Source organism: Mirounga leonina, unplaced genomic scaffold (genome assembly GCF_011800145.1).
Source record: "Mirounga leonina isolate KUSES-001 unplaced genomic scaffold, KU_Mleo_1.0 Mir_366, whole genome shotgun sequence".
Lineage (NCBI taxonomy): Eukaryota > Metazoa > Chordata > Mammalia > Carnivora > Phocidae > Mirounga > Mirounga leonina.
In genome coordinates this window covers 4,449,869-4,466,576 of record NW_023270709.1, presented here as the reverse complement: position 1 = coordinate 4,466,576, position 16,708 = coordinate 4,449,869, and the positions used below count along the sequence as shown (strand labels likewise).

Below are 16,708 nucleotides of genomic sequence, written 5' to 3'. Positions count from 1 at the left end.
GCCTATTTTTAACTTTTTAAAACTTGGCTACTAAAATATTTAAAATTACACATATGGCTCAAATACATTTCTATTGGCACTGGCTTAACACATCATAGGTGTACAGTGAATGAATGTTAACATTAATATGATCACTAATATGATGATGATGTATTGATTCCTTGTCCTCTCACTAGATTATAAATTCCTTAAGAGTAGGAAATACACCTTATCCTTATTTTTATTTGCCATATCACATTTTGTAGTCCTTTATATTTTAGAGGTTATCAGTGGATTGATTGTCCCAGGATCTGCTTTTAACATTCTAAGTGCAGAGCTGTGTTGTTGTTGTTGTTGTTTTTAATCCTCAGGATAATGGCATAGATATCCCTTTGAGTCTGTGCACATATGTGCATGTACACACACACACACACACATACATGAGCATTTTGTTTAGTGTACTAGAAGGGGGGGCTATTTAAGCATTCATAATAGTGGATTATGCAAAAGTAATTGGTACTTATTTTAAAAATTATTTTTCAGTAAACTTTGAGTTTTTATATATATGTGTTTTAGGTAATTGAAAAGTTTTAAAAACTGTGTCACTGGCATCTTGTTTTAGTTGAAACACTTTTGTTTTGATTGAAGGAGAATTATTATGGAAATAATACTACAGTTAGGATTAGATAAATTGGTTTCATACACTGCCAAGTTCTCTAACTAGCTCTATGACCTTGAACAAGGGATTTAAGCTTTCTGAACTTCAGTTTTCTAATCTGGAAAAATGGGGATAATATCAGTTACCTCACCAGGATGTTGTGAGAGATAAAAATGGGAAAAATATCTTAGAGTACTTAGCAACCATAGGAATTATAGACATGTAGACTATTATTATTTTGATCAAAATAATAATATATATTTTGAAGAAAATAAGGTTGAGTTAACCATATCTATTAAAATGTGATAGCTTATGTGAATTTTAAGCATAGTGCTATGGTATATAAAAAATGCTCTCAGTTTTTCCAAATGTATGATCTAAATCTACAAAATGTAGTCAAATATCCCAAATAAGTCATAAATATTAGTAGAGAGACTAGCTGGGAATGAAAGCAGTAGTTAGATATTTCAGTATTATAAGATTAGATTAAAAGGTACCTATGATCAGGTTAGACTGAACTAGAGACACCTGGTTTTCAGTCTAGACTCTGGAAAAATTGGGAATTTAGACTTTGGTGCTGCTATGACTAAGATGGGGAGTTGTGTCCAATCCCTGTTAGGGCGGACATTATTTTCATTTGGAGACTCTCTACCCCTCCTCATCCTCGCCCCTGTGTGCCCTTACAAAACTCCAGTCTTCAGTGGAGTGCGATCTTGATAGTTTTTTGTCCTATAAGTCAAGATTTTTAAAAGTGTAGGGTTGAATAAGAGCTAAGCTCCTTTGCTGTTGGTGAGAGAAAACACAATGACAAGAAGTTCGAATTGTCATCTAAGTATCTCACAAATAACTCCTTTTACCCCCTCTGTTTCTATGTTAGGGCTGAGCTATCTAGAAACATACCTGGATTGTGTGGCCTAAAAAACAGTGACACTGGAAAGAGAGTTACTAGTATGATGGAGACACCTATTTTTAAATATGTGATTTCCCCCCACTCCAAAATGGTTTTTGAAAACTTCTCTGAGTGGTAGAACCCAAATGTACAATGTAACACAGTAAATAACTGGAGAGATTTCCTAGCCCACAAACTGAGTTTTATCAGTTGAACCTACCCACGGACAGGACACTCCAGGGAATCAACATTGTTTGCGTTAGGGCCTCTGTGATGTGCAGTCATTCCTACAACACTTTGTTCTCTGGCTCTAAAAGTTAGTTAGCTTTATTAGTTTTTTTTTTTTTTTAAGATTTTATTTATTTATTTGACAGAGAGAGCGAGCGAGAGAGAGAGAGCAGGGACACAAGCAGGGGGAGTGGGAGAGGGAGAAGCAGGCTTCCCGCTGAGCAGGGAGCCCGATGCGGGGCTCGATCCCAGGACCCTGGGATCATGACCCGAGCCGAAGGCAGATGCTTAACGACTGAGCCACCCAGGCACCCCTATTAGTTTTATGATAAGCAGCTTCCTGGGTAGATGCTTACAAATTTCTCCATTTGCACTTGTGTATATATGTTTGTTTTATCTGTTTCAGTGATTTCAAGTTATGTAAATCACTGTTCTTACTTTGTTTCATTCTTCAGTGATGTACAGTGTCTCCAGGGTGATGGATATTCCACATTGCAGAGCAGATTTGAAATGCATCAGGGAGTCTGTAAGTGACATTTCTGTCATAGTATGCACATATTTTAGAAACAGTCTTAACTGGATTGTACCAATTACTTATCCCTGAGAGAAACTGGGTTAAAAGAACATTTGTAATAGTTAAACTCTGTTTGTTATCAACAGTGACATTTTAGTGGCAACCTGTTAAATGAATGTGGATGGGGAAAGATAGAGTCATCAATATATGTGTATTCTTTTGTTATGTATGACCTTTTTAAAGGTGTAAACAAAAGGACATTTGTTTTGTCTTCCTCCCTTAGCCAGGACACAAATTATAAAAGAAATGTACAAGGAAGAGTTAATAAATCAGGTAAATACTAAAATTTCATAATTCTTCTCTTTTTAGTACAAAGGTTTTTTTTTCCTTCTAAATTTGAAGTTTTTCATTAAACATGGCCTTGAACACTGGACAAAGTGTAGCACTGTTTCAGTTTTGCGTACCTGTAAAAAATCATTTCCTGCATAAATCACTTGGATGAATAGAACTACGTAAGCATATACTTTGCAAAGAAACAGCCTTTAATTGTATGGACTATCACTTTGAGAGATAATGAGAAAGGGAAAAGGAAAGAGAGAGGAACTCTATTTTCAAAATTTGTATATATATATGTATTTACCACAAAGTAATTATTGTTTAAGCATGAAGTTTACTGTTAATTTATTATTAACTTCCCTACAGATCTATACAAGTCTTTATCAATGTGTCTGGAACCCTGAGTTATAAAAACTTTGAGGTAGTATATTGTTCTAAACTTGAAAGGAGTTATTCACACCAGCACTGAACTAGCCAGTTAGGCAGATATTTAAAAGGATTTTGACAGGGATATGTTTCTTGTATTTCCTCTGTTTTTTTCCACCTTGATTTCATGCTCAAGTGTGGTGATTTATTTCTCCAGGGCACTGTGCCATCCAGTATAGAAGAGGTCAATATGGTAGTATTTCATAGCTTTTCTTTTATCTACACAGCCTTGCCACCCTCTGTCCATGACTCATGCATCTACTGGTGTTCCTGATAGCAGAACATTTTGATTAGCTGGACAGGTTACCTGGTTGCTATTCTCAATCTGTCCACGTGTGGGTTTGCTGATGTGTATGAAATGTGGAGGTCTGAGCCAGTGCTGGAGCATAATCCTATCTAGGCCAGGAAATGCCTGGCTTCCCAGATACTTCTCAGAGCAATAGGGCAGGGACTAAATCTCTTATTTCCTTCCTGTCCTTTATTCCATAACACCTATGGCCCAAGTGGATGTTTGATATTCACTAATCTGGGACACTTTGTATTGTTAATGAATTCTACAGAGACCAAATTTTATGTTAAAACATTGGTAGACCCATCATTACGGAATGATTGATCCTATTAGTAAAGCAAATTGTCATATAAATAATTCGTTACAAATATATATACATAAATTGTGTGTGTGTGTGTGTGTGTGTATTTCAAATCCTTGCTCTGCTTACCATACCAACATCTTGGGCAGATTACTTGGTCTCAGTTCACGTCAGTTTGCTCATTTGTAAAATGGAGATGATAGTGTCTACTACACAGGGTTATTATGAAGATTTACAGTTAATGAATGTGAAGCATTTAGTACATGCCTGGCATACCGTAAGTGCTATATATGTGCTTATTATTGTTATTAATACTATTATCATTTGTAGTAATAGGAGGTCATATGAAGACTTTTTTTTTTTTTTTTTTTTAATCTCAGAAGGATAAAAGCTTCAGCCTGAGTGAAGAATGGGAGAGCGGGAGAGATAAAAACACAGACGTTCAAACTAAAGGACCTTACACGTTAAAAAAAGGAAAGCAAATCAGTGTGATACAGTATTCTTTGGGCATACTTATATTCATGAAGAAGTGAAAGGTTGGCTCACCCTTGATGTGTCTATGTAGTATGTATGCCTAGCACACTTGTAGGCTGTTAATAAATGCCTTTGGATTTCCTTTCGAGGCTTTTTAAGCATTTCTGGGGCTGTGTTGGAGTTATGTGTGTGTGTTGCCTTTCTAATTACATAATTAAAAATTGTCTCTCTATACCTTACTAATAACTGTTTCCTTTCTACCCCTTTATGTTAGCCCTTTAATCCTGTTTTCCTTAAAGCATTTGTCTAATTACAGAAATTTATTTTACTGTGTTGAGATTAACAATATTACAAATGCTGGGTTGTGCAAATGTAGCTCGAATTCAGATTTTGGTGTTTGCATTCTTCCTTGCTCATTAAACTAAGAGTGTACAATAATCATTTGCAATTTGAAAGGAACATGTATTTTAAACCAACTAATTATGGGAGTTCTGCCACTGAAAATCTGCTAAACTGTTTGAAAGTATTTTTTGAGTAGCTTATATTAGAGAGAAAAATTACTCAGTTTTATTTATGTCCTAGATACAAGAACAAACCAATTGGCAAAATACAGCCTACTAGAAAAATGGACAAAAAATAGAAAAGATAAAAATAAATAATTCCTAGAAGAAATAGTATATATGATCACAAACAAAAAACTCTCCAGTCTTAATACTAGCCACAAAATGAAAAACAAACAAACAAACAAAAAACATCTTTTTTTAACCTGTAAAATTGGAAAAAAAATGTTTTTTAAAATTAACCTTTTAGGTCATTGCTTCTCTCTGATATTTTTTCATAAGTAAATCTTTTAAAAAAATTTACCATGGACACAAAACTCAACATTATAATCATATGTAGGATGACTGGAAGTATCTGGCTTCTTTTTAAAATATTTCTTTCAACCTTCCAGCTCATGATGATTCACTGGAAAGTCTTATGTTTGGGGGCGCCTGGGTGGCTCAGTCGTTAAGCGTCTGCCTTTGGCTCGGGTCATGATCCCAGGGTCCTGGGATCGAGCCCTGCATCGGGCTCCCTGCTCGGCGGGAAGCCTGCTTCTCCCTCTCCCACTCCCCCTGCTTGTGTTCCCTCTCTCGTTGTGTTTCTCTCTGTCAAATAAATAAATAAAATCTTTTTAAAAAAAAAAGAAAGTCTTATGTTTGGTGACAGAGCCCCTGTCACTTCTCGATGTATGTGTATGAGACATATATGCAATGGCTTCCACCTGTTTGAAGGGCTTGTTCCCTGGCAAATAGAGGGAAGGGGTGGTTACAGAAAGAATATCTTAGCTGCTGGGCACAATTAATTCTTTATTATTCAGAGTTTGTTGATAACATTTCTGGATTACAGTGCTCCTCTCTACCAGGAAGTAAATCAAAGTAAGTGAAAGTCTGTTTTTCCGCGAGAGCAGCTTTTATGGGGAAATAATTGTTAACTTTAAAAGACTACAGGAATTGGAAATTATTTATGTTTTAAATACTGATGATATCTTGGTGTCCTGTCTACCACTTGGTCAGCTAGTTTTCACTCCACTGATAATTGTTGGCTGTATTCTTGTTCTTCACTTGGTATAATGCATTAGTGTGTCAACTGTAGACATTAGTCCAGTCTCTTCATCTTGGATTTTTTTTTTTGCAGTATTTTATAGTGAAAAATTCTGAGGTCTGGGAGTCTGAAGACTTTTTTTTGAGGGGGAGAGCAGATTCTGCTGCTTCCAAACTGTGTGACTGTACACTAAACATTTAACTGTTTTAAATCTCAATATCCTGATCTGTAAAATGAGAGGGTTGGATTAATTAATCCCTATGGTCTTTTGAATTCTGTGAGTTTAAAAAAGGTTTTATGTAGTGTTTTGTGTTACAAACATGAGCCAGGTGAAAATACTTTTCAAATATATTCTGCTTCTGTATTCTTCACACTACATTGCCAGTCTTCCCATTGGAAGTTTTCATTCTAATTCAGAACTGCCTTCTCTGTTAGTCATTGAGGTGTTTGCATTTCTCTCATGGGGAGGTACAGATTACTTTGATACTGTAATTGCTATTAGGTGAAAAGATGCTTATTTTAGAGTAATTAGAATTCGTAGAATTATATAACATAAAGGGCAGTGTAAATTGGTGCTTTCTCTCCTTACAGGAGGGACATTCTATTTCCTGATGCTTGAGATGATCTAAACAAAGAAACTCATTTATTAGTGGCATGATTTCTTTAGCCCAATACTACTTATCTTATACGGTGTTCAAAGAAGCTGCCAAATGGTGCTTAGGCAGAAACACACAGTATAATTTAGCATGCATTTCAGAGGAGCCGGTTTCTCAAATTGCATATAAGAAAGTGTCCTTTTCGTTTGTCCTTCTGGGCTGTAAGTGCATCCATGTTTGAAGGGAGAAGAGAAATGCTAGTCTCCTCTGCAGGAAGGTAGACTGCCTGGCACATACGTATTTGGATGTGGGATAGAGGATCAGTCAGTGCTTAATATAGCCTTCTGTGGTCATCAGGAGAGGGGTAAACTTTCTGTACTTCCTTCAGCTTTTAATAGATGTGTAATTTTAAGTAACTTTAATACTATAGTCAAGATATGATTGAACTAATTTTTGGAATTATTCTTTATTTTTATGGGTGTTGATCTAGAACATTTCTGAATATTCCATGGAAGGTGAAAAATAGAGATACCCAAATATAGGGACTGTAGGCATCGGCATACCTAAATCTGGCACTTTTGGTCCTTGGGTAGTGCCCTCCTTGGCTCTAGAGCCCCCAAATAATACATCCACAGTCAGTCCAAGTCCACCTTCAGACAATACTGTACTGCTTCCTGAGTAGGGCCCAAACACGACCTGAGGAATCTCAGGTGCTGTGTACTGTCTCCTTCCTCTGAGCTCTGGAGTGTTCTAAAATTACATGATGTCACTTAATTAAAACTAGAAGCACTGATTAATCCACAAAACACTCCGTAATGGGAAATGACTAAGTCAATTTGGTTTAAAAATGAAATCTGTTATGGTGTTTTATTATTTTGTTGGGTTTTGACATGTTTTGGTAGGTCCCAGGTAGAGGAGAGTGAGGAAGGAGGTTGTTTTCTAGGTCAGAATAATGCGCAACTTGGATTCCAGTTCTGGCTTTGCCCCTGTAGTGTGATACTATGCAAATTGGTTACTGTCATGTGCCTTGTTGACCTCAGATGCCAGTGGCTCCTTGCCTTCCGGGCCGAGTTCTTGCAAGAATAAGATAGAAAATGTTACAGCCATGGTGATTCCTTAAATCTGCACAGCATTTAATATGAAATGGATACCCTTAATAACCCTGTACAAGATTAAATTGAAGAGTCACAATTGGGACATTATCTCCTCAGTTAAAAGTTTTCTGTAGCAAGGATTGAACCCAGGCTGGAATTTGTACCAGATTAATTGTGTTCATAGCAAATGAGTTGGAAATTTAAGTTCATTTAGTTCCTTGTTTTCCGAGGAATTAAGTATCAGAATTTTTAATGTCAGTTGTAGGTTCTCAGTTGCCATGACATTTCAGTTATTAGTCTTGATTGAAGCTTTCTCCAACAACCCTGTTCTTCTAGAGGAGGCAGAAACAATGATCTTGTTAGCTTGGCTGACGCCTGTCTGCTTAGATACTGTGTCTCCCTGTGGGGTCCCCTCAGGGGCTCAGGGAGAGGACAAGGGGAGGCCAGCTGGGCTCCCTAGGCCAGAGACCAGGAGCCTTCGCTCTGCTCCATTTCCCACTCATTGTGCAGCTCAGGCCCTATCACTTGAGAGACCTGGCAAGGAAGTCAGGAGGAAGTGAGTGCCCTGCTGGTTCAGAATGTTCCAGTGCGGTTGGAAAGTTTGAGAAGGGCCCTGGGTGAGAAGAACAAGACCTTATTGACAGGGTTCAGGCCTGGTCAGGTCTGTTTCACATCAGCTTTCTGAATAATCACAGCTTTCCCTGCCCCCATGGATCTCTAGCACTTTCACCTCTGCCTTTTTTTTTTTTTTTAAACATTGTATGCAGCCATGGTAGAACATAAAGCATTTTAACTTTTTATTCCAAGAGAAATTATGAAACATGAAAAGTATGGTGTTGCCTGCTTCAAAATGACAACACTAATACCAACAATAAAACAAAACTTGATACATTCTAGGGCTTTCCAAACTACTGTAAAATTATTCTTCTGATTGTAAATACTTTTTCTATTAAGCTGCTTTCTCACTGATTGATTTATAAGACTACCCATTATTCTCACATTTCCGATGGTCATGTAGACTGACCTGCCCTGTCCTAGTCTGAATTGCTCAGCCCTCTTATCTGATTTAGTTTGCATGTTGGGTATTTTAAAACCATGCAATTGTGTGTATATCATAAGATGGAGAGGAAAAGGAATATGCCAAACCATTTCTCTTCTTCTCTACATGAGTCTATAAACCAGAATATTTATGTCAAGAAGTCAGAAGAAAATCTGTTGGAGGTTTTAATGAACCACAAAATGTGTCCCTTGTATACCTTGCCTTGTCATCCTGCCTGAATTTATGTGTGACTTCTGCATTAATGTAGTAAACACTCTCTTGGCAGCCCTGTCATTTTTAGGACCCATAGGGTGTCTCCATTTCCAGCTTTAAGTAACTAGTGACAATAATAAGGCTTTCTTTTTCCTGGAATATCTGGTAGGATCTTTTGAAACTCAGAGGGATATTTTAAACTTTTTCAAACTGAGGAAACCAAAGAAAACCCAAATACTCCCAAATAGTCCCAGCTACTTTTGAATACACAAATTTCCAGTAGTTGGAGCCTCCCATTTTTATGTTTAAGTCTGGATGGGATGGAGGGGACCGACCCGGGCTAAAAACAGGTGGGCAGTTAACAGGATTGATTGCAAAATGTCTACCCGATTCATATTTTGAGCAAGGCTGATAGCTTTTATAGTACCTCTAGAACAGTGATTTCTAGCCTTTTGGCCTCTTAATAGTTTTATTAGATGACTCTCATACTTTCTTTCCCTAAAAGTGGCACATGAAATATTTTAGTTTAAGTAGCATTCCCCCTTAGGTAGAATTTTTTTTTTAAGATTTTATTTATTTATTTGATAAAGAGACATCAAGAGCGGGAACACAAGCAGGCTTGGGAGAGGGAGAAGCAGGCTTCCCGCTGAGCAGGGAGCCCGATGTGGGGCTCGATCCCAGGACGCTGGGATCATGACCTGAACTGAAGGCAGACGCTTAACGACTGAGCCACCCAGGCACCTTAGAAATTTTTATGAGAGTTATTAAAAGCCAGTTGAGAATCTGTGTTTAGTCAGATACCTTCATCTTAATGTAGGGAATAACTGCACGATTTAAGATGCATCCTCTTGGGGCACCTGGGTGGCTCAGTTGGTTAAGCGTCTGCCTTTGCCTCAGGTCATGATTCCGGAGTCCCATGATCAAGTCCCACATCAGGCTCCCTGCTCAGCAGGGAGTCTGCTTCTCTCTCTGCCCTTCACCCTGCTCTCTCTTGCTTTCAAATAAATAAAATATTTGAAAAAAAGATGCATCCTTCCTACTTTACAAAAAATAAATATCCTTCTTGTATTTAAAGTTTATGAGTGTGTGTGTTATGCATATATATTCAGTGATAATAATACAAATCTGATCGTGTTTAGCACCCAAACCCCAAAACTCTTTTTTTAGTGACTTTCCAGAACCCTTGAGTTAGAAGCCAACTCCCACCAGTGCCTAGAAGGTCTTCCCCCACAAAGGCGCTCACCTACCTCCTCTCTGCCATAGTGTCTTTTTTTTAGCAATGTTGATAACGCTCTGGTGTTCCCTGCGTCCTCCTTACACTCACCTGTGTTCTCCCCAAGTCCTCACAGCTCCCATCTCATTCCTTCACCTCTTTCACAACCACCCAGAATTAGTCTGATTCCTGTTTTTTGTTCCTGTAGTACCAAGGCCTTCTGCTTTGCTACACATATTTTGCATATTTCACACAGCTAGTAAGTGGCCAAACCTAACTAAACCCACATCTGTCGAAGTGTCATGTTCTCTCTGTTGCCCCATATTATGTCCCTGGATTTTGTTTCTTACCCAGTAAATTAATCAATGATAATACTTTGCCATGCTTCTGTGGTGCTCAAGTGAAATAGTGTCTATGAAAATGCTTAGTGAACAGTGGAAAGAGGAATACTGTTCTGTTTTTACCATCATTAGCTGTATTACTTTTATTCTGGTTGCCATGATCCTTAATTTGAGTTCATGTAGCCCCTTCAGTGCATTTCTCAAAGCTCTCAGCCTTGGCTGCCTTCTACGCTAGCCGTGATGGGTCTGACAATTGTCAATTTTCCTTCTCTTCCCAGGATGGTTCATACTTGGCTGAGTTCCTGCTGGAGAAAGGCTACGAGGTGAGTGACTCAGTGAGCAAGCACAGGCTGGTGGAATCACTTGGACACAGTGGCCTCCTGCTTCCTCTGCCGCCGTCCTCCTGTGTGTGTTTTCCACTGAAACTCCGATAACAAATCAAAATCAGGGGAAGAATGTGCCGCTTGGCTTGTAACCATGCCAGCTCATTGTGCTATTTATCTGCTGGTGAGCACTGGTGGCTTCCCCCTGTTCCTTAGTGTTTAACTGCTTTGCACGCTTCCCACATTCTCAGATAAAGCAGCCTGGGTAAGCTAAAAGCTATAACATTATTAGGGTTAATTTATGATGTAATGTGTTACATAAAAAAGTCCCACTCACAGTGAAGTCACTTAATTCGGAAATTGCACAGAGCAATAAAAACTAAGCTGATCTTTGGCAAGCTTGAATGAAACATTTACACTCAGAGGTTTTTTTCATTCTAATAGGCAGCCATATATTTTATGGAAGCTGAAATTTCTGGGTTTGCTGCTGGTGTCATCATCGTTGTCGTCTTCTTTTTCTCCTCTTTTGTCCTCTCCTCGAACATTTTCTGCTTTCCTTAAAGGAAACGGTTTTACATATTAAGTTTGATGTAACTTCATGTGTACATATTACCTTTTTTAAGAACAGTTTTCTGTCTATAAGTTCATGCTGTACAGAAAACAAAAACCTATACAGTGACCCATATGCTCTGGCCTGATTTGGGAGTGTTTACATTAATAAATTTGGATTCTCTGGATTATTCTGTTTGCAGGTGTACTGTTTAAAAAAAAATGTGCACTGTGGGCAGATGGAAAAACAACAGCAAGGAATTTGGCATCTAAATGCCAACAGGATTTGAAGAAAAGGAAACAAATTTTCTTACTATAACTCATAATCTTTTCTGAGAGCCTTGACTTTTAGACTTTAAGAAGTAATAGGAGATATGTTTAGCACCTTCTGTTCCCTTACCTAACCAGCTAGTTTTATATCTTGCAAAAATACGAAAATAAGACAAATTAATTATGAAAGTATACGTGTACACTTATGTTCATATACAGATTCCTATAATTGAGTGATACATTCATATTCTGCAGAGCAGAGAATTTTAGAGTAGATCATATATAGTACAGAAGAGTTGGTTTTAGATAAAGACTGATAATTTATTCAGACTACATTAATTTAGTGCTTCAATAAATCTAAAAGGGAAGGATTGGCAGACAAATTACTTTGTTTCAGGTGTTGGCACTGGCTGAGAGGTGTTTGGTAGCTAGAGAGGAGTTAGTGATTTGGCTGTGTATCAAGTGAACCTAGAGAAGGAACTTAGTAAGAACTGATGGGGTTCAGGATGTGCCACCCCAAGATGTGGTACTTTAGCATATTGGATATTTTAAGCTGAAGGAGTTTGAGAAAATAGAAGGAGTTTGAGAAAACCATAGAAATTTCTCCTGTTAATCTTTGTTGGTTTAATGTAGAGGAGGAAAATAGTTTTCCTCAACCCTCTTAGGGCCCCCGGCTGGGTCTGAAAATTAAACTGAAAAGCATACAAGTTTATTTAATATAAGTTTTATGTGACTGGGAACCTTTGTAAGGAAATGAAGATCCAAAGAAACCATTAAGGCTAAGTATTTTTATGTTAGGTTCGATGAAGAATTGATGGTCTTGGAGAAATATGACAGGTCAAGGAGTATGAGGTAAGTATGGGAAACTTAACAAGATCTGTTTGTTTGGATTCTTTTTGACATCCCCTTGTCTTCAGAGATAAGGATGTTCCTTTTTTCCAGTTATGGTGGAGGGCACTTCTCACTGGAGTGTTTCATGACTATTTTAAGGGAGAAGAGCAGGGGGAAAGTTAGAGTGACTTCCCTGGTTCTACTGTTTTGTCAAATTCCTTCAGCTTAAAATATTCCATACACCAAGGTGCCATATTTTGGGGTAGCATGTCCTGAACCCCATCATGGTCATTGCAGTTTTGAAGAGTGAGGTGGTATGTCAGAAAGAGTGCTTAAACTGCGTGGATGTTGAAATTTACTTTCAAGGAGGACATGGGGGACTAAGACATGAGATGAGGATTGTGGCAACAAGTATCTGCACCTAGTCCAGAGGAAAACAGAGCAGGTATGGTGGTATGAGGTGGAGTAGTCACTGTGATAATGTGGTGGACTAGTGATAGGGCCTAGCTTTAAGGTCTATATGGTAGACGGTGAATAGTCTCAGTCAACATGATGGTGCTCTTAGTGTTACTGGAAATGGCTAGGAAGAAGGCATGCACAGAGACATTCAAAGCTCCACTTAGGTGGCTTGTTAAGGAACTAGCAGACTTCAGAAGATGGGTAGTAATGTTCCCAAATGGATGACAGACTTAGAAATAAATGTAATGAGAACCTAGGACTGCCAGGTGAGCTACAAATGTTTTTGTTCCATTGGCATTTGAAATCATAAGAGCGGATTTGATTCTGATAAAGACAATAGAAGGCCCACTTGGCAAATCACAGTTAATGGGAGAAATGAATCATTGAAACAATGATTGGCAAGAGAAGAGAGGTTTAGGAGTGAGATCCATAAATTGATAGAAGGAGATAATATAGACAATACAGGAGGAAGGTATAGAACTACAAAGCATAATCAGAAATAATTCCTTCTCATAGTCCAGAGGAAATATGAGCTTTGTAGGAATAGGGGAGTGAAAACGTGTTTATCCATACTGTATTCAATTTTAATAGGTTGCTGTCTTCCATTTTAAGAGATGGCTGTAATTGGAGGATAAGCTATTAAGGGAAATATAATGGTGGCACGGACTTCATCTTTTTTGAGCTTGGGTTGAAGTAAATTTTTCAAAGAGGCTATATTGGAAATTTTCCAGAATTATCAGCCAGCAGTCCCTGGTTGCTCAAGACCATGAGGAAGATAATAGGGTTAGTAAATTGCATTCAGTAGGGTAAGAGGAGACACCTGTCTGTACCTGAATCCAGAAGGTCAACATCAGCAACTCAGCAGGTTCTCAACCTGCAGTGTGCATCAGAGCCACCCAGAGTCCCCATAAAGGTGAGGATGGCTGGTTCTGGGGTCTGGGCATCAGCCTTTCTAATAAGCCCCCAATTGTTGCTGATGCCACTCTCCTGGATCTTACAGTTTGAAAGCCAGTACAACTATAGGTTCAAATGAGATCATTTAATCATAAGGTGAAGATGAACAGAATTTTTTAAGGTACCTTAATTGGTGGGGTTTTCCTTCTCTGAGCTCTTACACTATTTTGGATTTAGTCTTTGTATAAGGAATATCACTAGGCTAAGAAATAACTGGAAACAGTATACTTTGGGGTAGCAGAGTACAAACCAGGAACAAATAAACACTGGGAAGAAGAGCTACAGATTCTATGAATAGGCTTGATAATGAGGCTGAGTTCTTCCTAGAACAGAAAGGGGCAAACTTTAATTGTCTAGCAATGGCAAAGTCAGCCTTTCATTGTGAAGGTGGGGAGGCATGGACTCTATGGACAAGCAGTAGTCAACTGGAGGGGGGCAAATTGAAGAGCAGAGATAGGTTGGTGGGGTAGTGATGAGGTGGCCACATAGGCAAAGACAAACACTATCTACAGAATTAGCATAGCATAGTTACATATATTCCTTTACTTTTTCTTTAGTCAAAAAAGCAGAGTAAAGGTATAAAAAGCTTGGCTAACTTTAAAGCAAAAATAGACATTTGCATATTACTTGAAAAGGAATATCATATGTATGAATAGACTGATTAGTTACTATGGTTAAATACTTTATATGACCTCACACTTAGATTCCTGAAGCTGTGGGGCCTTCTAATGCGGCCACTGAAATCCATGCATCTGGTCGTGTTCTGAATGATCTAGCTATCTATCTATCTATTTATTTATTTTTAAAGATTTTATTTATTTATTTGAGAGAGAGACAGAGACAGAGCATGAGCAGTGGGGAGGGGCAGAGGGACAGAGAGAAACAGATTCCCTGCTGAGCAGGGAGCCCGACTCGGTGCTCCATCCCAGGACCCTGGGATCATGACCTGAGCTGAAGGCAGATGCTTAACCAACTGAGCCACCCACGCGTCCCTGAATGAACTATTTAATATGAGAAAGTGAAGGTTTGCTTTATTCCTGGTCCAGTTCTCACTGAGAAGAGACTCTAAAGGATTAAAGTTATAGTTTTTAATGTTGCTTGTTTCTTGAATTTTACTTAACATTAATCATTAAGGAGAGCACAAAGAGAATGAATCTAACACTTATTATTTATAGAATATAGGTGTCATCTCATGAAGAGGAAAACTAAGAATTATCAGGTTTTATTAAAAAAGATCGCCCTTTAGGGGTGCCTGGGTGGCTCAAGTCGGTTAAGAGTCTGCCTTCAGCTCAGGTCATGATCCCGGGAACCTGAGATCAAGCCCCGCACTGGGCTCCTGGCTCAGTAGGGAGTATGCTTCTTCCTCTGCCTCTCCCCACTTGTGCTCTCTGTGTCTCTCTCATGCAAATGAATAAATAAAATCTTTTTAAAAAATTGCCCTTTAAAACTTCAAATATTTAATTCTACAGTTGTTGACATGCAAAGGATAATTCTCCCTTAAGCACCCGTCAACCATCTTCAGAGCAACAAAAGTGAAAGAGGCCATCTAGCTCACTGTGGCAAGGAGACCCTTAGGCTCAGGTACTGGACAGTCTGTGTTCTAATCCTCCTTTGCCACCGGCTGGCTCTGTGGCCTTGGGCAGGTCATTGGGCCTTTCTGAGACTTAGTTTCTCAGGTAAAGGGGGATGATAAATGTACCTGTTTCCTAAGGTTGTCTTGAAGATTAGGTGAGACTGTACTTGGAAAACAGTCCAGAGAAGTTCTGTGGGATTTGTGGGGCTTTAGTTGATACAGGAGTGACAGGATGACCCAGTACTTGATGCTGACAAGCCTAGGGATACAGAGTTTATAGAAGGCTCCTTAGTCCAGTTTATTAATTAGCATTAGTGAAAGGTAGGCCTGTTACACATTTCCTAGGATCTTAGCCCTGTGTGCATTCCTTCTGGGCATGAGGGGAAAAGGAACATTAATAGAAATGAAGCTTCTTATGAAAGTTTCGAGTGCCTTCCTAGCATCACTGTTAGCAGATAAGACAACAACACATACTTTTGTACCCATTTTGTACCCTAAAACACAGAGAAACCAGAAAAACAAAAGACAAATTTAAATCTTTTAAAAGCAAAAATATGTCTGGGAATAAATGAAAAATTTATATTAAATATTAAATAACATGGCAACAAATACAACATAGCATATTGGAATTTAAAATAATAAGTAAATTGTGGGTTTTCTTCTAAGAGAGGAATTATGACTAGGGAGTATAAGGAGAACAGAAAGGAAATGACATATAAGGATTGTCCAGTTGTTATCTCTGGGAGATTATTTGTTAGAACATGGGGTTCCCGTGCATCCATTCATGATCTGTGAGAATCTGTAAGGTATTTTTTCTGGGTTGTCAAATACCCTAGAAGCCTTGGTGAAAAAAGGCAAAAGTTTTATGTATTTCATTTTGAAAACATACTGAGTGTTGGTAGGATGGACCATGTGTGCAGTTTAGCTTGACCACTTCCACTGGCTGTGTGATCTCAGGCAGTGTCCTCACCTGTAGAATGGGAGTAATATAAGGAAGGGTGTTGTGAGGATAGGTGATTTAATGTCTATGAAGAGCAGTGTCTGGCATATGGTCATTGCCATGTACATGTTAGCTATTGACGTTACCTCTATAATCTGTGCTTTTCAAAAGGCAAGTGGCATTAAACATCCCTGGGGAGTTATCCTTGCTTCCAAGAGAAATCTAGACATTGAAGAATTTGAAATCTAGTGGTAATAATTTTCTTTCTTGATTGAAATAAACAAACAGATACTGAAGGATATGAAGTCCAGTGGTAACAATTTTCTGTTTTCGTGATTGTAATAAGTAAACAAATAAATGAGCAAGCATTTCTCTGTTATATTGCCTAATCTGACTCTAGGTTTTGAAATCAAACTAACTTTGTTCTGACGTTGAGAGAACTTGAAATTTTCCTTTTCATCAACTTAGTTAAATGGGACATGAAATTTGTTTGTCAAAATACTCCTTTCTGTTTAAGACTTCAGTTTTTCAGAATTATATTTTCTTTTTGAACTGCTACAACATAATAGTGATTTTGATTAAGTTTACATGGAGTCATATTCAGCTCATTTATCTTTTCGCTTTGGTTTCCTAAC

General features: G+C 38.2%; 1 protein-coding gene across 3 annotated transcripts in view; it reads left to right on the top strand.

Annotated features, from left to right (window-relative positions):
* The window catches only part of GMDS (GDP-mannose 4,6-dehydratase), a 656,830-nt gene that overhangs the window by 158,612 nt on the left and 481,510 nt on the right, over positions 1–16,708 (top strand). The window contains exons 2-4 of one of the 3 annotated variants that reach the window (XM_035030720.1): positions 2,210–2,280; positions 2,552–2,601; positions 10,453–10,497. In XM_035030720.1, the coding sequence (XP_034886611.1) occupies positions 2,265–2,280; positions 2,552–2,601; positions 10,453–10,497 (111 nt within the window). In that variant the 5' untranslated portion in view covers positions 2,210–2,264. Of the gene's footprint in view, positions 1–2,029; positions 2,281–2,551; positions 2,602–10,452; positions 10,498–16,708 lie in introns of those variants that run through there. The other 2 variants (XM_035030718.1, XM_035030719.1) reach the window with 2 other exon arrangements.